The 25,095-nt window shown below is 47.2% G+C and overlaps 1 protein-coding gene across 7 annotated transcripts in view; it reads right to left on the minus strand.

Annotated features, from left to right (window-relative positions):
• The window catches only part of PRKAG2 (protein kinase AMP-activated non-catalytic subunit gamma 2), a 196,515-nt gene that overhangs the window by 34,895 nt on the left and 136,525 nt on the right, over positions 1 to 25,095 (minus strand). For 4 of the 7 annotated variants that reach the window (XM_084897527.1, XM_084897526.1, XM_084897529.1 and 1 more), the window contains one exon: positions 20,785 to 20,851. In XM_084897527.1, coding sequence (XP_084753653.1) covers positions 20,785 to 20,851 — 67 coding nt within the window. Of the gene's footprint in view, positions 1 to 20,784; positions 20,909 to 21,196; positions 21,338 to 25,095 lie in introns of those variants that run through there. The other 3 variants (XM_084897531.1, XM_084897530.1, XM_084897532.1) reach the window with 2 other exon arrangements.

Raw genomic sequence — 25,095 nt, forward strand, 5'->3', positions numbered from 1 at the left:
CACTGAATTATACCAATTGCTGTTCCTATCACTGGGATGCCCAGAGGCTTCTCTCCTTTAACCTGCTGGCATGCCTTCCTGGGGGTTTCTCTATACGGCAACCTTCTTGCATTTCCAGGACAAACCTTGCTTGGTCACACGCACGGCTCACTGTGCTGTTACGTGGGAGTGCGACCCACCTTCCACAGAGGTAACCCCTTGTTTTCTCCCCCGGGTGCCGGCATCTGAGTCTGATGTTAGGGTCACGCTGGCCTCACACAGTGAGCTGGAAAGCTGCTAGCCTTTCCTGAGCCCTAAAACATTCACACAGCGGAGGCATTAACTGTTCCTGAGGGCAAGCGTGTCAAACTCGAAGGCTAACACGGCCAAATCAACAAGCTTTAGGTTTCTGTGGCCACAAAAACACAAAAGCTTCACTTTCCAAAGAAATGTAGGTTTATTTTTATAGAAAAGGCCAAAATAAATGAGCCACCATTAACATAAAATAGGACATTTTAATAAAAATTAATATTTTTATTAACATACCAGACACTGAATAACTGTATAAATTAATAAGCGTAACGCAAATAAACCTATTTTTCTTGTTCTCTGAAAGTGAAATATTTCATGTTGCACACACCAAACATGTCAGTCCAAAACTAATGACATGGCCACTGGCTGCTAAAATATTTGCTGCCGGTATTAGTGGAGAGAAATGGTATGCCTGCGCGTAAGGCATGTAAGGGAAATGAATGCAACATGATTATAGTAATCAGTCATTAGCGAACGTTGTAGTTCATTGTTAATAATTATGTATAACAGGATATTGTAAAAATTAAGTTACGAAATTTTTATTAAAATGTTTCTTACATACTGTTATGTTGGCTGGGCCGCAAAAACATTCGTTGTGGCCATGAGTTTGGCATGCTTGTTGTAGGGTTACAGAACTCACCATCGACGGGCGGGAAACAGGCCTCCTTTGCCCGGGCAGAAGAAGGGTGAGGACTTCCCATAACTTTGGGTAGATAACAGCTTTGTTGAGATATAGTCACATCCATACCGTTCTCCCATTTCCAGTGCACAATTAATGACTTTTTATTTCTCTCATGGTGATTGGTCAAAGGGATAACCAATTAACCAGGAAAAAACAAATTTGTAAATTTAGTCAAATGTGGCAGATTTCTTAATTTATTGGTATAGCTTGGTATGTACAGATTTCTTGTAAGGTTATTTTCCAAATCTCTGCATTTATAATTCAGAAGCCCCTCTTATTTGTAAGGGGCTTTTCCAAGAACTAAGCTTTTGTTTTTGTTCAGTGAGACTACATTCCGCATTTGATTTCACTGATTGCTGTCAGTTCAGTAGGATTTTAGGAGGGAAGAGGGGTAAACGAATATATTCAGCAAACCACCCTGAATCACACGTGTGGCAGCCAAATTCATGTGTCAGGTGATGCCACCAACGCCCCACCATGCCCTGAAGTTTCCGATTCTGACAGGATATATCCTTCCTCGCTCACATCCCAGGTGAGCAGCGCCTACACCTAGGCCCACAAACGCCTGCACCTCTGGGGCTCAGCAGTACAACAAGCCCTCCTGCTCTGGGCCTCTGGCCGCGCTCCATCACCTGGGAAAGCACCGGAAGGATTATGATTTCAAATCAAAATATAAGACAACAGAGGAGGTGCTGCAGCAGGTGCTCCCTTTAGGAGCCGCATCTCCCGGGTGTCAGGTGGGAAGGAGCCGCCTTCTCCACGGGGCTTGGGCATCAGGTTCCCAGGGGCGAGCACAGAGAGAAGCGGGCAGATCTAGACCAAACCTGGGTCAGAACTGCCATCACCTTCAGCGTGACCTTGAGCAAATCACGCAATCCCTTTGCGTGAATTTCCTCATTTGTCAAGTGGGAATGACACCATCTTTCTTGCAGGCGATTCTGAGGAATGGGGACTGATCACAGCCCGTCACAAATGCTGCCGCCTGCACGGGCACAATATATTCACGAGGGAAAGTCTGGCCGTGTAGACACTGCGCCTCCCCCTGGGAGGGCGGCAGTGACTGGCCAGCACACTCACGGTGACGGTGACTTTACATTTTTGCTGAGCCGCCTTTCCGGTCCTTTCTTCAGTCACCATCATGGCTACATTGATGGGGAACAACCTGGGGCAGGTACTGCAGCGAACGCCATGCTCATTCGACCTATAACCCTACCATCCAGACACTGCTTAGTTCCCACTTCCACGTGAAGAAGGTGAGGTTGGAAATCACCTGCCCGAGGCCTCACAGTTTTTAAGTAGAAGAAACAGGACTCTGACATGAGTCTGACTCACAGTCCTTAACAACAATGGCTCTCCATACATCAAAGACTTAAGGGAGGGCACACCCCAGAGCTAGAGTCAAGGCGAAAGTGAGAGCCAAACAGAGGTATAAACAAACGCCGAGGATGTGGGCGTGGGTGCTCCTGACAAGGTCTTATTTAATGAGCAAACACTGCATTTCGAGGAAAATAAGGTCTATGATCTATAGCAGCTTGCTGCAACTCTGTTTCCCCAAAAATAAGACAGTGTCTTCTTATATTAATTTTTGCTCCCAAAGATGCGCTAGATCTTATTTTCAGGGGATGTCTTATTTTTCCATGCGCTAGGTCTTATTTTTGGAGGATGTCTTATTTTCAGGGAAACACGGTAGTTACAAACGACCGAAGTATAACAAACGCATGAATCACAACCTTCCAGAAACAGCAATGCGTTGGGTAAGTGTAAGTACATAGGAAATAGCTCAGGGCGAGGCAGAAACAGCCAATTAAACAGATGAAGAGAAATGGACCAAAATTTAACCCAAAGACTCCCAAATTAGTTTCTTCCCCTAAAAGGCTCCCCCTTTATTATCGGATGCATGTTACACTCTCTGCTCACATCAGCACAAGTCGACCACAGAAGGGAGACCTAAGACTTTACTCGGATCCCAGTTCACGTAAGCAGTCGTCATATTTCCGTCCTGTTCCTGCCTTTCGGCTGTCCCCTGCCCGGGTGGAATAAATACATTCGGACTTCCTATTTACGTGGGAGACACACAAGTCATAGTCCTTTCCTCCGTTCCTCCCCATGACCCTGTTCTGTGGTAAGTACACAGTAACTAGGTGAATGGATGCCCTCTCATTGCCTCAAACAGGAAGGCCTTAATTATTATTATTACTGGAGATCCGGTGCACGAATGTGTGCATGGGTGAGGTCTGGCTGGCCCCTCCCGATGGGGCGATCGGGCTGGGTTGGCCAGGGGGAGGGGATGCAGGAGGTTGGTTGGCCAGCTGGCCCGCCCCCTATTGGGGTAGAGGGGCCAGCCAAGGTGAGGGACTGTGGCTGTTGGCCAGCCCCTCCCCTTAGTCGAACTCCTGGTTGAGGGGACAATTTGCATATTAGCCTTTTATTATATAGGACTAGAGGCCCAGTGCACAATTGAAATCACTCAAGGAGGCATCGTGCAGGAGGCACCCCAAGGGGGGCTGGGATCTGTGCTTGACCCGCATAGCACTGGCCGCTGCGTTTCATCTACTGGGGTGGGGTGAGGAGATCATCCAATGGTGTGTTGTGTCTCCGCTCCGGCCCGCCCTCGCCCCAGCCTCCCCCATGGCCACTGGAGCTGGGGGGGCATGCAGTGCCCTCCCACCCATCTGTACGCAGCTCCTCCTGAGCGGTCGTGATGCAGCTTTCTCCTGAGTCTCCTGAGACTTCCTCAAGCAAGTGATACAGGCTGAGACCTGGTAGCCAGGAGGAAAGGGAAGAACTCTCCAGGGAGAGGGAACAGCCTGCGTGAGGTGCAGATGCACAGAGGAACACGCAGTTAGAGGAACTTAAAGGCAAGGAAAGCTGGAGGGAAATGCAAGTGGGAGACAGGTATCCAATGAGGCAGGGTGGGGAGCAGGTACAGGAGGGAACAGCAGGAGAGAGGGGACTCCAGCAAAGGAAGATCACTGAAAGTTTTAAGCATGGACCTAATGTGACTAGGTAAAAGTTTTTTAAAATATCTCTAAGGCCAGGCCAGTGTGGCTCAGGTGGTTGGGCACTGTCCCATGCACCAAAGGGTTGTGTTCAATTCCTGGTCAGGGCACATACCCAGGTTGCAGGATGGATCCCCTGTAGGGGAACATACAGGAGGAACTGATTAATGGTTCTCTATCACATTGATAATTCTTTCTCCCTCCCTCCCTCCCTCCCTCCCTCCCTCCCTCCCTCCCTCCCTCCCTCCCTCCTTCCTTTCCTCCCTCCCTCCCTCCCTCCCTCCCTCCCTCCCTGTGCAGCATATAAAACTTGTCGGAGGGGCCAGAGCAGATGCTGGGAAAGATCTGGCTACTTAACGGTTCAAGAGAAAATGCCAATGCCTGGCCCAGCTGAGAGCGTAATATTTAGTAAGTAAAATTGAGAGGATCTGATTAGTTGGGTGGGAGAGTGAGAAAGAACAGCCAGGCTCATTCTTGTGGATATGGTACCATTCACTAAACCGGGCTGGCTTTTTAAAGAGGAGGCAGGGGCAGGAGACAGAACTGACAGACTGACAGGCACCAGGCATATACTGAGCAGGTAACTGAACACTCAGCGGAGGCCTGGGGATCCATGGGGGACCCACGGGATAAAAACACTGCGCAACAGGTGTGACAGCAACTAGAGCCAGGAAGGGCACAAGACGGTCTAGAAGAGTGGTCGGCAAACCGAAGCTCGCAAGCCACATGTGGCTCATGAGCCACAGTTTGCCTCTCTGTTGACTAACAAGTTTGCCGACCACTGGACCAGACTAAATGTTACCGTGTAGTTGGAAGCTGTGAGGAGTAGGCAATAGTGGCATATTGTGTGCAAAGAAGTAAAGGGTAGTATAAGACAGTGGTCGGCAAACTCACTAGTCAACACAGCGGCAAACCGTAGCTCACGAGCTGCATGTGGCTCGAGAGCCGCAGTTTGCTGACCACTGGTCTAGGATGAGGGGACAGAATGAGAAGGGGCCCAGAACAAGGCCACAAGGAAGTCCCAAGTCTAATGCTCAAGAATGAAGGACAATTGTGTGGTGTGTAAATGACCTCACTAAGCCTGTTATCAAACTAAAAAAAGAAAGAGTAAAAACCATCAAGAAAACCAACAGCCAGCCACTTATGAGGAATGCTGCGTGGGCGGAGGGACCATCACCCCTACTGACCGTTCCCCAGAGGACGGTAAGTGTCCCTGGAGTCTGCAAAGGGGAGCCGTGGTTGAGCACCTGGTGAGCTTGGGTGGAGCATGGCAAAGGGCAGAAGAACGACGAGGAGGTGAGAAAACGGAAAGTAGAGATTTCCTCTCTGTTATGCTCAGACTGTGCTTGAAACCTTGCCCTGAAGCAGTTTATTTAACCGCTTACTTTCCTGATTTCCTCCTCTGTAGAAGGGGGGTGCTGAAAACATTTCCCCCTCAAGGCGTTCTGAGGATTAGGTGAGATACATGCAAAGGACTCGAAGCAGGACCTCACTGTACTGAGCAGGTGCCCGCTATTACTTTACCCATAAAACAGGATGTAAAAATCCTCCATTTCCCCCCCAAGTAAACATGAAATGCTTTGTAGTATCAACAGTTTTCTGACTTTAAAATTCACGGGTAGAATGTGAAGTCGCAGGGAACCTGGTATAACACCTTTTCAGGGTTTGCCCGCCTCACAGAGGAGGAGGGGACCACCCCAGCCATCAGACAGGTGTCTGACCCATCGGCCTGGACTCCGGGAGCTGACCGGTGGGCCAGAGCAGAGAGCCATCAAGGAGCAAAGTCGGTCTTGAGAGGGAAGGTGGTGGAGACCCTCGTGATGGAGATGATCAGTGTGGTCTTAGCGCCTGACCCCTGTCCATGATGTGGAAAGCATAAGAAAACCCCACTTTCCGGACGCCCTGAGTTCTCCTGCGCAGGCTCCTTTCCTGCTGTTTCAAGTAACAAAATGCCCTGGGTCTCTAAGACAACCATTCTCTCATCAAATATAAGCTCCATCAATGTGAAGCTATGTCCTGACCTCAGAGACAGCAAAATGTGGACCTAAAATCTGACTAATCATGGTGAGCTTTTACTGTGAGGCCAGCTAGAAAAGAAAACATTTACGTGTTTATTGCTGAAAGTATTACATATATCCCTCCCCCATTAACCCCTCCTGACCTACTCCCGCCCCCTGCCCTACTGTCTGTGTCCATGGGTTGTGCCTATGTGCACTCAAGTTCTTTTGTGGGTCATTTCCCCGCCACCTGCCCTCCCCCGCCTTCCCTCTGAGATTCTCCAGTCTGTTCTATCTTCCATGCCTCTGGGTCTATTTTGTTCATCAGTTTATTTTGTTACTTAGATTCCACGTATGAGGGAGGTCATGTGATACTTGTCTTTCTCTGACTGACTTATTTCACTTAGCATAATGCTCTCCAGCTACCTCCATGCTGTCTCAAAGGGCAAGAGATTCTTCTATTTTACTGCTGCGTAGTATCCCATGATATAAATGTACCATAGCGTTTTTATCCACTCGTCTACTGATGGGCACTGGGGCTGTTTCCAGATCTTAGCTATTGTACATTGTGCTGCTGTGAACATAGGGGTGCATATATTCTTTCTGATTGGTGTTTCGGGTTTCTTAGGATGTATTCCTAGAAGTGGGATTACTGGGTCAAATGGCAGTTTTAATTTTTTGAGGAAACTCCATATTGTTCTCCACAGTGGCTGCACCAGTCTGCATTCCCACCAGCAGTGCACTAGGGCTCCCTTTTCTCCACATCCCTGCCAGCCCTTGTCATTTGTGGATTTCTTGATTGTAGCCATTCTGACAGGTGTGAGGTGATACCTCACTGTCGTTTTACTTTGCATCTCTCTAATGGTCAGTGACTTTGAGCATTTTTTCATATGTCTCTTGGCCATCTGTACTAGGTGTACTGGTTAATAATGCAGCTTTTTTTCAATAGATGGAGTGTCACATATGTTGACATATATGCAATTTGATATGTTTGCTATTTTGTTGTATGGACAAGCTTCAAAATTTCATATGTCAAATTTGCTGAAGGTGTTAACATCATAGGTATTTTTATGCTTAAAAATGTCGAATTTCATGACCCAAAAAAACATTTTCGGGAAGTTTCAATCAATTGTTTTATTTTGAAAAAAAGTGCTGCTGAAAGTTATCGTATACTTTGGGAAGCTTATGATGAGCATGGAGCATGCTCTATCTCAAGATACTTGTGAACGCTAGTTTAAATGATTTAAAAGAGCTGATGATTTCTATGTGAAAGACAAAGAATGTCCAGGTCAACCGAAAAAGTTCAAAGATCAACAATAACAAGCATTATTGGATGAAGATGCATGTCAAACTCAAAAACAATTTGCAGAAAGATTAAATGTTGATCAGCAAACAATTTCGGATTGTTTACAAGCAATGGGAAAGATTTTAAAGTAAGGAAAATGGGTACCACATTAACTGAACGAAAGACAAATGGAAAACTGAAAAGTCATCAGTAAAATGCTGCTTCAAGGGCACGAAAGAGTCTTTTGCATAGAATTGTGACTGGCAATGCAAAGTGGATTTATTTTGAAAATCCCAAATGTACAAATCATGGGTTGATCCAGGTCAACCATCAACACCAACTGCAAAGCCAAATCGCTTTGGAAAGAAGATAATGCCCTGCGTTTAGTGGGATCAGGAAGGTGTGGTGTATTATGAGCTTCTAAAACGAGATGAAACCGTTAATACTGATCACTACTGAAACAATCAATATGGACCACGCTTTGATCATGAAACAATCAGAATGTTCCAGAAGACATGGGCAAAGTAATTTTGCTTCATGATGACGCACCATCACACACTTTTAAAACCAGTTAAAGACACATTAAAAAATCTTGGCTGGAAGTATAAACCCACCCGCTGTATTCACCAGGCCTTGTTCCCTCGGATTACCACTTGTTCTGATCGATGGCACACACACTTTCTGAGTAGCACTTCAAAATGTACGAAGAAGTGGAAAATTTGGTCTCTGAATGGTTTGCCTCAAAACAAGAAAAGTGCCGAAACTGGTTTGGCTCAGTGGAAAGAGAGTTGGCTTGCGGACTGAGGGGTCCTGGGTTCGATTCCAGTCAGAGGCATGTGCCTTGCTTGCGGGCACATCCCCAGTGGGGGGTGTGCGGGAGGCAGCTGATTGATGATTCTCTCATCGATGCTTCTGGCTCTCTGTCCCTCTCTCTTCCTCTCTGTAAAACAAAACAAAACAAAAAATCAACAAAATATATTAAAAACAAAAACAAAAACAAAAAAACCAAGAAAAGTTCTATTGGGACAGTATCCACAAATTACCTAAAAGATGGGGGAAATGTGTAACTAGCGATGGGCATTACTTTGAATAAAGCACTTTTGATGTTTGTCTTGAAATTATTGTGTTTTTTTTATTACGAAATCTGCATTAGTAACCGGTACACCTAATATGTCTGCTCTATTTAGGTCCTTTGACCATTTTAAATCAGATTGTCTTCCTTTTCTTAAGGTATATGAGTTCCTTATATATTTTGGATATTAACCTTTATTAGATGTATCATTGGCAAATATGTTCTCCCATACAGTAGGCTACCTTTTTGTTTTGTTGATGGTTTCTTTTGCTGTGTAGAAGCTTTTTATTTTGATGTAGTCCCATTTGTTTATTTTTCTCCTTAGTTTCCATTGCCCTAGGAGATATATCCATAAACATAGTGTTATGAGATATGTCTAAGATTTTACTGCCTATGGTTTCCTTCTAGGATTTTAATGGTTTCCTAACTTATGTTTAAGCCTTTTATCCATTTTGAGTTTATTCTTGTGTATGGTGTAAGTTGGTGGTCTATATGTAAGTTTCTTGCATATATCTGTCCAATTTTTCCCAATACCATTTATTGGAGAGACTGTCTTGACTCTATTGTATGTTCTTGCCTCCTTTGTCAAATATTAATTGAATATAATGGCTTTGGTCAATTTCTGGGGTCTCTGTTCTGTTCCACTGATCTATATGCCTGTTCTTGTGCCAATACTGGGCTGTTTGGTTATGACAGGTAATATAACTTGATATCTGGTATTGTGATTCCTCCAACTTTCTTCTTCTTTCTCAAGATTGCTGCAGCTATTCAGGGCCTATTTTGGTTCCATATAAATTTTTTGAGTATTAGATCCAAATCTGCAAAATATTCCGTTGGTATCTTAATGGTGATTGCATTGTATCTACAGATTGCCTTGGGTAGTATGGACATTTTAACGATGTTAATTCTACCAATCCATGAACATGGTGTATTCTTCCACTTGTTTATATCTTCCTCTATCTCTCTTTCCAATGTCCTCTAATTTTCCAAGTACAATACTTTTACCTCTTTGGTTGAGTTTATTCCTAAGTATCTTAATTTTCTTGTTGCAATGGTAAACGGGATTGTTTGTTTAGTTTCTCTTTCTGAAAATTCATTATTGGTATTTAAAAGAGTCATTGATTTTTGGATGTTGATTTTGTATCCTGCTACAATACCAAATTCATTTATTAAATCCAGTTTTGTTTTTTGTTTTTTTTTTTTTTTTTTTTTTTTTTTTTTTTTTTGGTGAAGTCTTTAGGGTTTTCTATGTACAATCATGTTATCTGCAAATAATGAGAGTTTTACTTCTCCTTTTCAATTTGGATGCCTTTTATGTTTTCTTTTTGTTTGTGGCTAGAACTTTTAGTATTATCTTTATATATAAAAGACTAAGCAACCATCTCTTCCGAAACAACTGAACAGGCGACCAAACAGGCTGTGTGGGGTGACCAAGCTGGCAGGGGGGTTAGTAAGGGCCCAAACGACCAAACAGCAGGCTGTGTAGGGCGACCAGGTTAGCGGGGTGTGGGGAAGGGGGTGGTGGTGTAGGAGGGACAGTTGGGGATGGCCAGGCAGGCAGGCACGTGAGCAATTAGGAGCCAGTGGTCCCAGATTAGAGAGGGTGCAGGCTGGGCTGAGGGGAACCCCCTCCATGCATGAATTTCATGCCCCAGGCCTCTAGTCTATATATATAAAACCCTAATATGCAAATAGACCTAATGGGGAGAAAACCAAACCAGTTGCTATGATGGGCACTGACCACCAGGGGTGTGAGCAGAACATGGTGGGTGTCGGCCACGGTGGGATGGTGGAGCAGGTGAGTGGAGGTGCCAGACCAAGGCGGGCCACCGGTCACTGTCATCAAAAGCCTCTGGTGATTACTGAAATTCTTTGCTCCCATACACCTGCTACCGGCATCACCTGCAGTTGGCGCCCGAGCTGCCACTTGCACCCACAGCCGGTGCCAGAGCCGCTGCTCACAACCACTGCCAGTGCCCGGACCAGTCCTAATCATTTGGTGCCATCAGTGGGTGCGAGTGGCAGCTGCCTGCTGACCTCAATCACCCCTGAGAGCTTCTCCACCTCCCCCTGCTCCCAAGGTGCAATCAGGGCAGCAGCAGCTGCTCGCATCCACTGATGGCACTGGTTCTGCTCACACCCACTGCTGGCGCCGCCCCGATCACTCTGCACTATCAGCAGATGGGAGTGGTGGTGGTGGGAGCAGGGCTGTCAGCAGAGGACTGGGGGCCGTGGTGGGAGGGGCCAGGTGGGAGCATGGAGGATGGGGCCCTGTGCCCACTGCAGCCCCCAGGCTGGTTCCTTTCAAAGGGCACAAATTTGTGCACTGGGCCCCTAGTGTTGAATGAGTGGTGATAGCAAACATCCCTACCTTTTCCTGTTCTTAGGGAAAATGGTTTTAGTTTTTGCACAGAGTATGATGGTCGCTGTAGGTTTGTCATATATGACCTTTATGTTAAGATATGATCCTTCTATTCCCACTTTGCTGAGAGATTTTTATCAAAAATGGGTGTTGGATTTTGTAGAATGCTTTTCTATGTCTATTGATAGGAATATGTGATTTTTGTCTTTCAATTTGTTTATGTGATATATCACATTTATTCACTTGCAAATATTATACCAGCCTTGCATCCCTGGAATAATTCCCACTTGGTGATGATGTCTGATCTTTTTAATATATTGTTGGATCTAATTTGCTAATATTTTGTTGAGGATTTTAGCATCTATGTTTATCAGTTATATTGACCTGTAATTCTCTTTCTTTGTAGTGTCCTTATCTGGTTTTGGAATTAGGATAATGCTGGCCTCATAAAAAGAGCTTGGAAGTATTACTTCTTGGATTTTTAAAAAATAGTTTGAGGAGTATAGGTGTTAGATCTTCTTTGAATGTTTGGTAAAACTTCTGTGTGAAGCCATCTGGACCAGGGCTTTTGTTTGCTGGGAGCTTCTATTTCCTTAGTTGTTATTGGTCTATTCAGGTTTTCTGATTCTTCCTGATTCAGTTTTGGAAGATTATATTTTTAAAAATTTATCCATTTTATCCACTCTGTCTAGCTTGTTAGTGTACAGTTGTTCATAGTATTTTCTTACAATCCTTTGTATTTCTGTGGTGTCAGTTGCTACTTCACTTTTATTTCTGATTTTATTTATCTGAGTTGTATCTCTTTGTCTTTTGATGAGTCTGGCTAATGGTTCATCAACCTTATTTATCTTTTCAAAGAACCAACTCATGGTTTCATTGATTTTTGTATTGATTTTTTTTTGTCTCTAAATCATTTATTTCTGCTCTAGTCTTTATTATTTCCTTCCTTATACTTACTCTGTACTTTTCTTGTTGTTCTCTAATTCTTTAATTTGTAGGCTTAAATAGTTTATTATTAATTTTTCTTGTTTTTTGAGGTAGGCCTATAGTGCTATGAACTTCCTTCTCAGGACTGCTTTTGGTGTGCCTGAGATTTTGGGTTGCTGTATGTTCATTTGTTTCCAGGAAATTTATTTCTCTCTTGATCTCATTGATAACCCATTCATTGTTTAATAACGTGCTATTTATCCTCCATGTGTTTGAATGTTTTTGGGTGTTTTTATTGTAGTTGATTTCTAATTCCATTACATTGTGATCAGGGATGTTTGATATGATTTCATTATTCTTGAACTTGTAGACTTTTGTGTCTTAACATGCAGTTTATCTTTGTGAATGACCCATGTGCACTTGAGAAGAATATATATTTCTGCTGCTCTGGGTGAAATAATCTAAAAATGTCAACCTGATGCAGTGTGCCATCTAGAGTCACTGTTTCCTTGTTAATTTTTTATCAGGAAGATCTATTCAGGGAAGTCAGTGGGGTGTTAAACTCTCCTACTATGACAGTATTGTTGATCTCTTCCTTAAAGTCCTCTGAAAGTTAAAAAAAAAAAATATTTAGGTGCTCTCATATTGGGTGCATATATGTTTACCAGAATTATATCCTCTTGTTGCATTGATCCCTTTATTATTATGTAGTGACCTTTGTTGTCTCTTATGATGGCCTTCATGAAAAATTTTTTTCATCCTTTCACCTTCATCTGGTGAGTCTTTTGTTCTGAGATGGGTCTCTTGTAGACAGCATATATTTGGATCATGTTTTTTTTATTCATTCAGCTACCCTATGTCCTTTGATTGGAGTATTTAATCCATTTACATTTAGATTATTATTGATAGGTACTTATTTATTGCCATTTTAATTTTGTATGCCTATGTTTTTCTATTTCTTCTTCTCATTACAGCAGTAGTCCCTGTAGCATTTCTTGTAGTGCTGGCTTGGTGGTGGTAAACTCCTTTAGCTGCCATTTTTTAACTTATTTATTTTTTGTCTGGGAAGCTCTTTATTTAACTTTTGAATGATAGCCCTGCAGGATGTAGTAATCTCAGTTTCAGATTCTTGCTTTCTATTACCTTGAATACTTCATACCATTCCCTTCTGGCCTGTAGAGTTTCTGATGAGAAGTTAGCAGACAGCCTTATGGGAGCTACTTTGTAGGTATCAGTTTGCTTTTATCTTACTACCTTTAAGATTTTCTCTTTGTCTTTAATTTTTGGCATTTTAATTATGATGTGTCTGGATGTGGGCCTGTTTGGGTTCTTCTTGCTTGAGACTCTCTGTGCTCCTGGACTTGTATGACTTTTTCCTTCACCAGGTTAGGAAAGTTTTCTGCCATGATTTCTTCAAACACATTCTCTATCCCTTGCTCACTTTCTTCTCCTTCTGGCACATATATTAGGTGACTACTGTTAACATTTCATGTTGTCCTACAGTTCCCTTAATCTGCTGTCCTGTTTTTTAGTTGTTTATATTTCATTTTGGTTCTCTGACTGTGTGATTTTTCTACCGTCTTCTAATTCACTGATCCAATCCTTGGCTTCCCCTAATCTGATGGGTATTCCTTCCACTATGTTCTTTATTATGTCATTCTTTATAGTTACTACTGGTATATTTTTTTCTCATTCTACTGAGGATCTTTGCCATCATTATTCTGAACTCTATGTGAGATAAATTTCTCATCTCCATTTCACTTAGCTCTTCATCTGGAGAATTCTATGTTCTTTCATTTGGGTGTTTTTTTTGTCTCCCCATTTTGGCTGCCTGTTTGGGTTTGTGATTATGCATTAGGCAGATCTGTTATGCCTCCCAATCTCTAGGGCAGGACAGTGTCAAATGCTGTTTTTCACTAATTATATTAAGTAAAAGCTCAGAGTCTCCAGAGACCCACCTCTGCTAGTAGACTGACTGGATTCAGTCTTGAGTAGCCTCAGGCAATTGTCCCATCCACAGGTGGGTAAGAGGTTTTCCAACAGGGCGGGGTAACTGCTTCTGCCTGGAGGCCAATTGTTATTCTCAGTCTCTTAATGGGCCTCAGAAACTCCACACCACGGGGCTAGATGTTTTCCAATAGGGTGGGACAACTGTCCTCCCCCCAGGCAAAAACCACCTGGAGAGCAAAGGTCTGCCTGAGAAAGATGTCCTCCGAAGCAGAAGGGAATGACTCAGCACAGGAAACTGGTATGTCTGCCTTCCAAGCTCTAACTCCAGATTCCCCAAACCTGGCTTCTGCTCACACAGCACCAGTCCGCTTTGCCCTCCTTCTGCTGGAGCCCACGCTGAGTGGCTGCACATGAAATTTTGTGCATGGGCCTTAAAAGAGAGTGCCTGCATTTCTCACCATCTTTCCCTGGCAGACAGCAACTTGCTACTTTTCACAGCCAGGTGTGATGTGGACACCTTTCTCAGTTCTGGTGCTCTGGGGGCCCAGCTTGGGGTTTAGACCCAGAGTTCTCAGTGACAACCCTCCATAGCTGAGATCTCTTTCTCTGGAACTTCAGCTGCTGACTCTGGGAACCCAGCCCGTCCCTTCTGCACCTCCACCATTCCTGCCAGTCTCTGTGTGATCTCCACTTCCTGTCCTTGGTTATCAGGGTTCTCTCCAGCTGGTCTTCAGTTTATTATTCAGGATGGTTTTTCTTTTTTGTATTTTAGTTGTAATTTCAGTTTGATCCTGGGAGCATGTCGGTGTAACATCCACTTACTCTGTCACCATTTTTAATCTCTTTGAGAAGAAAACATTTAATCATAAATATTTCAAGTAGGCTGGAGTGGCTCAGTTGGTTGGGCACCATCCCCCATGCACTGATAGGTTGCCAATTCAATTCCCAGTCAGGGCACATGCCTGAGTTGTGGGTCTAATCCCCTGTCGAGGAATATTGAAGGCAACCGATTGATGTTTCTCTCTCATATCAATGTTTCTCTTTCCCTCTCTCTCTCACCCTTCCTCTCTAAGCATGTCCTCAGGTGAGGTTTAAAAACTTTTAAATATTTAATAAAATTATAATTATTTTTATAATCGAGAAAATACGTCTCTTGTCTAACGGGAGTATGGAAACTCAGAAGGAAGGGCAGCATTTGGATGACAGGTGATCAGAGCTGTTTGATGTAACACTACGTCACATAATCAAGGAGCAATCAGCTGTGCTGTCACTACAAGCCTGACACTTGATGTCTCTGCCACCAGAGGTCAGTACCTGTCACACCAAGTGCACTCAGGAGCTTCCCTGAGCGGCTGCTCTAAGGCTCAGTGTCAGGGAACAATGCTACATGCTACCACAAACACACAGAGGCAATTCTCCCCTAAGCCAACCAGGGCAGTGCTTTCTGTCCTTGTAATTATCCATCTCCCCTCTTTTTATACATTTCCCCCTAATTCCAATGCACTAACACCACAAATATATAAACGGCCTATCTGTCCATGGACTATGGCCCTTTGAATAGCCACAAACCACTCTGAGTGACTAGGCTGACTAATCTTGCAATAAATCTGAATTTGGACACATGTTCTGAAAAGGTTACACTTTGGAAAGTGCCATGCAAGTGAAGAAGGGACAGCCAGGACAGAATAGGTCGCTGGGGAGTAAGGAAGCAGGCAGGTGGGGTAGGGGAGAGGCTGCAGGCAGGACAGGTGGATGAAACGACCACAGTACATTAGAGAAACCCGTGTTACGGAAGCGTCTACGACAGCTGACACAGCAAGAGGGCAGCCAGGAGACACACAGGGGAGATTCTTCAAGTGCCAGGATGACAGAGCATTAATCACGAATAAGCCGCGGAAGACTCACCTACTTCAAAGAGCGTGCGCTTGCTCCTGCCACTACGTAAATTCAAGACAGTTAATCCTGATACACACACACACAGATAGGACTGACAGAATAACAAAAACATCTGAAAAGCAAACACAACTATGGGCTAGATGCTGTTCTTGTCACTTTGCATATACCAAACCCAACGTTCCCAGAAAGTAACTACGGTCACACCCCGACCCACAGGCTTGCCTTCTGTGGTTGCAGTTACCCATGGTCAACCTCGATCCAAAAATATTAAATAGAAAATTCCTGAACTAAGTCACTCCTAAGTTTTAAACTGCGTGCCATTCTGAGTAGCATGATGGAATCTCACGTCCTCCCGCTCCATCCTGCCCAGAAAGTGACTCCTCCCTTGTCCAGTGTCTCCCCGCTGTGACTGCTCCTGCTTGAGAGTCACAGCCATCTCCATGATCAGACCAGCTGTTTGGCCTTACAGTGCAAGTGCTCAAGTCACCCTATTTTACGAAACAATTACCCCAAAGCCTAGTGATGCGGGAAACTTGTATATGCCAAAGAGAAGCCATAAAGCACGTCCTTTAGGTGAAAAAGTACGTACATATAGGAAAAAACATAGCATATACAGGGGCTAGGACTATCCATAGTTCGGGCATCCACCGGGGGCGTTGGAACACATCCCCTGTGGGTAACTTTTCTGTCTGTATTCACTGGGATACCAAAACACTGCTGAGCACCTACTCTGTGCCAGCCACATCAGACACTGGGAAGAGAGATGAATTGTTGGAGAAGTATAAGAGGAATTGGGGGCATGGCTTCAAAGAGTGAGATTTGGGTTGAGCCAATGAGTGGTAAGATTGTCAGGGTGAGAAGGGAACAGAGAAGATCTTACCCTCCAAAGATGAAGGCACAGAGACGAGAGGGACACATAGAGCAGGGTTCACACAGCAGGCTGCACCTGTGGGCCAAATCGGCCCGTTTTTGTAAAGGTTTATGGAACACAGCCCTGCCCACTGGGCTGACTTGGTGTCCAGCTGCCTCCTGCCTTGCTGTGGGGCTCAGGCAAGCTGAGTAGTCATGACAGAGACGGAGACCAGCTAGCTGGCCCTCACAGAAGTTTGGGGATGCCTGTTCTAGAGCCTTGTTTTCAGAGGGGGGGTCTGTGAAGCAGCAGCATCCAGCTGTTTGGCAGAGAGTCAGACACTCAGGTCCCATCGCAGACCCACGGAACTAGGATCTGCCTCCTAAAAAGATCTCTCGCAAAACATTAAAAGTTTTTATTGATTACAGAGAGAGGAAAGGAGAAGGGGAGAGAGAAATAACAAATGATGAGAATCACTAACTGGCTGCCTCCTACATGCCCCCTTCTGGGGATGGAGCCTGCAACCCAGGCGTGTGCCCTGAATGGGAATCGAGCTGTCTCCTCTTGTTCCTTGGTTGATGCTCACACCAGCCAGGCTCTGGCGATTCTTATGCTCAGAAAGCTCTCCTGTCACTGGCTTGTGGCCGGGAGGAGGGAGGTGGTGAGGCTGCAGATGAAGAAAGGCATGCACTTATCCTATAAATAGTCAGGCAAACGTGGTAAAGATTTTCCCTTAAAGGCGTGGTGCCATCAGTCCCTGCTCCCTGGGTTACAGTGTGATGGCCAGAGGAGCTGACGTCTGAAAGCAGGTGGGCAGCGGGTGTCAGCACCCCGGCAGAGACCCACACTGTGCAGGGGACGCTGCCAGACAGCTTTCCTTCCCAGCAGCAAAAGACACTCCAAGAGCTTACTCCAATTTCACTAGCGCCTCCGATTTGCTTCTAGCAAATATAGCATCAATTATAATTAATGAGGAAACAAAAAAATACTTAGTAACAAAATATTAGTAATCACGTGTTTCCATGTACACAAAATGTATCTCCTTCTAAGTAATGCTTCCGGCCTGTCATACATAAATGATGAGATTAACTTGATGAGAAGGAAACTTAAAGACTAAATGAGAATCAATTTGACAGCTATCTCTTATGGAGGCTGCTAACACATCAGTTCCCAGGATATTTAGAGGTGTAATGTCTTGTTAGCACCACCCCCCCAATAAATGCATGATTCTGCTTCATATTCAGTTTTTCCATATTTTGGATGAATAAGCAATCTAAAGTAAAAAAAAAAAAAAAAAAGGAAAACCAAAGCAGCATTTTAGACAAAACGCCAACACCACTCCTTCTAGCTCAGCTAACAGCTTCTGAGTGATTGCTTAACATTCTTCCTCCTTAAAAAATCTAGAAAAGTTTGACAAGGTTATTTGTGGGATTCAGTATGCTTTAGCATAATGAGAGCAATATAGATAAAAATAGATGAGTGAAAATGGGAAATTCCTTTTCTTAGGTGCTTAGGATTCTTAGTTTATATGCATTCCATTGATAGAAACAATGCAAAAGAAATAAGGCTTGTATATCTGCTCTGAGAAATGAAGCATAATTAAATATGTAAATCTCCAGTAAGGAAAGAACCCATCAAATCCATGTTGAGAAGACAGTCTCTGTGTTAAGATTCATTGATAAAGCCGTAGGAAGTCCAGTAATTCAGTACAGTGGATAATGGTTCTTAAGAAAAAATAGTTAATAACACTTCCTCTGGGTTTACACTGCATTAAATATCATCACATGGACTGTTTCATTTTATCCTCAAAATACCCTGATATTACATAGCTCCATCTTATGAATGGGGGAAGCAAGGCACAGAGAGGTTAAGTTACCTGTCCAAAGTCACACAGCTAAATAAGAAGTGGAGCTAAGATTGGAAGCTGGGCCTGTGTGCTTGACCATGACTGTGGTACCTAATTGCACCTGCTGTCTACTCTCCTCGTGTCCCCAGGTGAACCTGCGAGAAGTTTAAATGCAGTGGATGGCTCATTGTTACTAATGTCAGAGACAAAGAAAACCCCTAGGATTTAGACATTTGCAGTCTTTAAAAAAATATTTTTTTATTGTTTTTTTACTGAGAGGAAGGGAAAGGGATAGTTAGAAACATCGATCAGCTGCCTTCTGCACGCCCCCTACTAGGGATGTGCCCGAAACCAATGTACATGCCCTTGACCGGAATCGAATCTGGGACTGACCCTTCAGTCCGCAGGCCGAAGCTCTATCCACTGAGCCAAACCAGCTAGGGCCATTCGCAATCTTAATTGAAAAGGCAGACACACCATATTGCCCTATGGACAGGGGCCAAAATGAGGTGGATTCCTCAGTAAGATAAAATGCAAATTAAGTTTCAGTAAAAGTCTGAAATGTATCAAGTAAGCGCTTGTTAACAAATAGGGATGCAGGCTTTTAACGATGATTACTGTGAGTGCATTATTTCCTGGCCTAGGTGTTTGTGAAAGGTTACAGAGAACTGAAACATAGAACAAATGCAGGCACTGGCCTAATGCTCCGGGCTAGCATTCTCAGCTGGCTGTTCCTGTCATGTAAGTACCCGCCTGTCAATGAACAGAAAACTGAAGCAAAGTTGGCACAGGGCACAGCACCCACATGGCACATTCTTTGTTCCAGGAGCTTCATTCCATCAAGACGCTTGGGAGAAAGAGAAGTCACTGAATAAATAATGCAAGTCCACAAGACAGTGTCCAGGTCTTTCACATTTTTCAAACTGTCAAGCCTCTTAGACCAAGTTCTTTTCCACTTTGAACTCATTAGCTTCCATTTAAAATAGTAATGTTGCCCCAAATCCAGTTACTGTATCTCCCTTCAAATTTTAACAGTTTAAAAAAAAAAAAAAGACCAAGGTAATATTAATTTGGCTGAAGAACAAACGCATTCCCTTCATGTTTTAACAGCTTCAAAATAAGATCCAGGTAAGGAAGACAAAAACAGGGGAGGGGAAAAAACCAAGTGAGAGAAGAGGCGCCTGAAATGATGGAGTGACAGTCACCGAACTCCAATCCCCTCAGCGCTTCAGGCTTCCCACCCAACTTTCCCCTTCACCAGAGGACACGCCCTGGCGCGCGCGAACACACACACAGTGAGGGGTCCAGTCCCTCACACACACACAGTGGGGGTTCGGTCCCGCACACACACAGGGGGGATTCGGTCCCTCACACACACAGGGGGGCGGTAGGTCCCGCACACACAGTGGGGCGGTCGGTCCCTCACACACACAGTGGGGTTCGGTCCCTCACACACACACAGTGGGGCGGTCGGTCCCTTGCACACAGTGGGGGTGTGGTCCCTCACACACACAGTGGGGGTGTGGTCCCTCACACACACACAGTGGGGGTTTGGTCCCGCACACACAGTGGGGGTTCGGTCCCTCACACACACAGTGGGGGTTTGGTCCCGCACACACAGTGGGGGTTCGGTCCCTCACACACACAGTGGGGGTTCGGTCCCTCACACACACAGTGGGGGTTCGGTCCCGCACACACAGTGAGGGTTCGTTCCCTCACACACACACAGTGGGGGTTCGGTCTCTCACACACACACAGTGGGGGTTCGGTCCCGCACACACACAGTGGGGGTTCGGTCCCTCACACACACACAGTGGGGGTTCGGCCCCTCACACACACAGTGGGGGTTCGGTCCTTCACACACACAGTGGGGGTTTGGTCCCGCACACACAGTGAGGCGGTCGGTCCCTCACACACACAGTGGGGGTTCGGTCCCGCACACACAGTGAGGGTTCGTTCCCTCACACACACAGTGGGGGTGCGGTTCCTCACACACACACAGTGGGGGTTCGGTCCCTCACACACACACAGTGGGGGTTCGGTCCCTCACACACACACAGTGGGGGTTCGGTCCCGCACACACAGTGGGGGTGCGGTCCGTCACACACACAGTGGGGGTTTGGTCCCTCACACACACAGTGGGGGTTTGGTCCCGCACACACAGTGGGGCGGTCGGTCCCGCACACACAGTGGGGCGGTCGGTCCCGCACACACAGTGGGGCGGTCGGTCCCGCACACACAGTGGGGGTGCGGTCCCGCACACACAGGGGGCGGCCGGTCCCGCACACACAGGGGGCGGCCGGTCCCGCGCACACAGGGGGCGGTTCGCTATCCGCAGGGATGGACCGCACCGGAACTCGGTGCCCCGCGGACGCGGCGGACGGCAGTGCCCGCGCCTGGCACCTGGCTCCGCCGGCTGCGGCTGCTCGGGACAAAAGGACCGGCCACCCGGACCCGGCTTCCCTGCGGAGGCGCCGGAGCCACTGCGGGCGCCCGGGCCCGCGCCCCGATGCCGGCGGCGGGCGGCTGGCAGCCAGGAGCCGGGCGCGGCGGGCGCGGCCTCCGGGCGGGGGAGCCGCCGCCGGCCGGGGCGCGGGGCGGAGCGCTGGGCAGCGCGGGGCACTCACCGTCTTCGTCCAACTCCAATTTCTCCAGCATGCCGGCTTCCGCGGGTCCCGGGGCCGCCAGCGCCGCCTGAGGAGGAGACAGGGTCAGCAGCGCGGCGCGCGTCCCCGCGCGGGGCGGGCGGGCGGGGCGCCGGGCGGGGGGCTGGGCTCGCGGCCCGCCGGGCGCACGGCCTCGCTGGGCGCCGCCGCCGGAGGAGGGGCCTCGCGGCTGGACCGGAACCGAGCGCGGCCCGGCCCCCGCCCAACCCCCCAGCTCCCCGCCCGGCCCCCGCCCGGCCCCCGCCCGGCCTCCGCCCGGTCCGCCCCGCCCCGCCCCGCCCGGCCCCTGCCCCACCCCCCGCTCCCCGCCCGGCCCGCTCCGGCCCTCCCCGCTGGGCCGCTCCGCCTCCCCCGCGGCGGCGATGGTACAGACCAGCGGCGGGGGAGACGCGTGGGAAGGGGGCCCCGGGGTGCGAGCGGGCGGCGCCCCCCTCCGGCCGGGCTCCCCGGCTCCGCCGGGCCGTGAGCGGCCATCAGCGGGGAAGGCCCGCGTCCTCATGGCCGCCGCGCCTTCCCGCCGCCCGGCTCCCCGCCCCACGGCGGCGCGTCCCGCGGGTCCCACCTGCGCAGGTGTGGTCCGGGCGGGGGCGGGGGCGGGGGCGGGGGGCGCGAGGGGCGCGAGGGGCGCGAGGGGCGCCGAGGGCGGGGCGCGGGGGGGGGGGCGCGCAGGGCGGGGGGCGGGGCGGGGCCCAGCGGAGAGGTCGCCGAGGGCCAGGTGGGATACATTTATTTTTAATTTTAGGTTAAACTGCCTCTCCCCTCCCATATTAAAAATAGTTGGTTCTCGGGTTTCGCATATTGCGCTTGCATTTCATCCAGCCGCGGAAGTCTTATTTGGCTTCTCTTCACCTACGATCCCTGCTCTGGGTGAACCGCTGCCAGGAGCGCACCAAATCTAAACCTGGCCCTGGCGCTCTGTCGCCCTGGATCTGGTATCTGAGACTCCGCTATCGCCAGCTCAGCTTGGCAGGCAGCATGGCTGCCAGCGCAGAGCTGCCCGGGAGAGCAGCGCAGCGGAGGTACAGGCACCGCTCCGGGGACAGCAGCTTCCGCACCATCTACAGGGGCCCTCCGCTCCCCCCCAATGCCGGGCTATGATAACAGCCCAGCTCTCCAGCGCTGATTAGAGCTGTAAGGGGCCCAGCCTCTGGAAAGGAGCTTGGTTTTATCAGGCTTGCAAGCCTCGCCTGGGGAGCAAGTACTGCCATCTCCTTTGCGCTCTTTTTGCTCTGTCATCTCAGTTGGACCAATCCCTAAGTCTTCAGCTTAACAAGAAGAGGTGGGGGAGGAGGGGGAGGAAAAGAAGACAAATTACATTTTGTAAGAGGACTGGGATAAAAGCCATGTCATGGGTAAAACACAGCAAGGACTATCTGTGTTCCCTCAAGACAGGAACAGAGCAAGGATGTCAGCTTTCACAGTCCTTATTCCACACAGCACTGCAAGTCTGCCGCTGCAGCAAGGCAAGAAAACTTACTGAAAGGCTTACAAATTGCAAAGAAAGACACAAGACCATCCCTATTTGCAGAAGACATGGTGGTCTGCATAGAAAATCCAAAACTAGCACCAGTGAGTTCAGCCAGGTCATAGGATACAAGATTAACAGGCAAAAATCTATCTCATTTTCATACACTAGCAATGAACATGTAGAAACTGATATTAAAAATAATACTATTTGCTATCATTGCAAAGGAAATTATATACTTAGGTATACACTTAAAATGTACAAGATCTTATGCTGACAGTTATAAAATGTGGATGAAATAGCAGAAGACATAAATAGGTGAAGAGGCAACCCATATCTGTGGACTGGAAGGCCCAACATACTAGTAGTAAAGATGTCAGTTCTGCAAACTGATCTCGAGGTTTAATGCAATTCCTATCAAAACTTCGGTAAGGTGTTTGAAGACAAGCTTAGTTTAAAATTGATCAGGAAGCCCAGCCAGGGTGGCTAAGTGGTTGAGCACTGACCTATGAACCAGGAAGTCATGGTTCAATTCCCGGTCAGGGCACAAGCCCAGGTTGGGGGCTGTTGCAGGGTTGACCCCTGGATGGGGAGCACGCAGGAGGCAGCGGATCATTCTCTCTCATCATTGATGTTTCTCTCTCTCTCTCCCTCTCCCTCTCTGAAATAAATAAAAATATATTAAAACATAAGGAGAGGCAGAGGCTCCAAAATAGCTAAAGCAATCTTGAAAAAGAAGAATGAAGTGGGAAGAATCATTCTACTCAATATGAACACTTACTCCAGAGCTACAGTAATTATGACCGTGTATTGCATATGATTTCACTTATATGCAGAATCTAAAGAAAATAAATGAACAAACAGACTCATAGATATAGAAGAACAGACTGAAGGGATGAGGGTTGAGGGACTGAATGAAAAAAGGTGAAGGATTAAGAAGTACAGATTGGCAGTTACAAAATAGTCATGGGGATGTAAAAGATACCCATAATATTGTAATAACTGTGTATGGTGCCAGGTGGGTACTGGAAACATCAGGGGGAATAGTTTGTAAAGCATATGATTAACCAATATGCTGTACATTTGAAACCAATACAGAATAAAATTGAATGTCAACTATAATAGAAAAATATTATTTAAAAAAGGACTATAGTGTTGGTGGCAGAGGGACAGGCATATAATCAATAGAAACAGAGACTCCAACCCACTTAAATGTGTCAAACTGGTGTTTGATAAAGGTGCAAAAGCAGTGGTGCTCGAGCAACTGGCCATGGAAAGGGAGAGGCAAAAAGAAACCTCATTGAACAGCAGTAGCCAAGCCCGGAGCATCCAGGCCGGGAGCGGCCAGGCTCGGAGCGGCTGGGCCCGGGGCAGCCGGGCCCAGAGCAGCCGGGTCAGGTGCGGCCAGGCCCGGAGCAGCAGCTGCCAGGCTGGGAGCGGCCAGGCCTGGTGCTGCCGGGTCGGGTGCAGCCAGGCCCGGAGCAGCGGCTGCCAGGCTGGGAGCAGCCAGGCCCGGAGCAGCCAGGTCGGGTGTGGCCAGGCCCGGAGCAGCGGCTGACAGGCTGGGAGCGGCCAGGCCCGGAGTGGCCGGGCCCGGAGCAGCAGCAGCCAAGCCCGGAGCAACCAGGTCGGGAGCGGCAGTGGCCAGACCCGGAGCAGCTGGTTGTGGAACGGACCAGAGCAACAGAGGCCAGGCCCGGAGCAGCCAGGCCCGGAACAGCTCACTCCTCGCCTGCCCCTGCCCCAAGGCTGCCTCTCAGACATGGCTGGAAACTTTTGCGGGAACTTGAGGGTCTGCTGAATCAAATGAGGAAGGCTTAGATCTGGATATGTTGAGTTAGTATAGCGCTGGGGTGTTGATCTGTGAGTGCCTTGTGCGGGGCCGGGATGAGGTTGGTTGACCTATTTGAAAATGTCTTTTGTGTGAAGTGTATCTGTGAGCATGTGGAGGTATTATTGATAGGAGAAAATGCTAAGTAACTGATTTACTATCTGAAAAGGGATTTACTATTGGGGAAAGGGAGGGAGGAAGAGACTGAACATAAACTGTGCACCTATGGATGAGGACAATGGGGGAGGGGAAGGGGGTGGAGGGTGGGGTGGGAACCTGGTGGAGGGGGGAAGAAATGAGGAACCTTTGTAATAATATGAACAATAAAGATTGATAAAAAAAAAAAAGAAGGAAAAAAAAAGAAACCTCATTGTAAGCCTCACATACCATACAGATGAGCTCATGTTGGATCACAGACATAAAATAGAATGTAAACCAGGAAACGAATAGAAGAAAATTGAATAACATCTTTAGGACCTTTCGTGAGGAAAGAGGAAGACTTTTTCTCAAAAGCATGAGCCACAGCCTGGACTGGTTTGGCTCAGTGTGTAGAGTGTCAGCCTGCGGACTGAAGGGTCCCAGGTTTGATTCCGGTCAAGGACATGTACCTTGGTTGCGGGCTCGGTTGGGGCATGTGTGGAAGGCATGTGTCTCTCTGTGTGTATCTTGCTCTCCCTTTCACTGTCTCCCAAAATCAATAGAAAAGTATCCTTGGGTGAGGATTAACAACAACAATAAATAAGAAAGCATGATCCACAAAAGGAGAAATTAATAAATTGGAGCTCCTTAACATTACAATGTTTGCTCTATGACAGACACTGCTAAGAGGATGAAAAGGTAAGTTACAGAGTGCAACCCAAAAATCCCCCCCCCAAAAACGTACAAACCACATAGGTAGTAAATTCCTAGTATCTGGAGTCTGTAAAGAAGAACTCTCAAAACTCAACATAGAAAAAGAAAATCCAGTTAGAACGTG

Source organism: Pipistrellus hanaki (assembly GCF_964339955.1).
Source record: "Pipistrellus hanaki genome assembly, chromosome: 10".
NCBI lineage: Eukaryota > Metazoa > Chordata > Mammalia > Chiroptera > Vespertilionidae > Pipistrellus > Pipistrellus hanaki.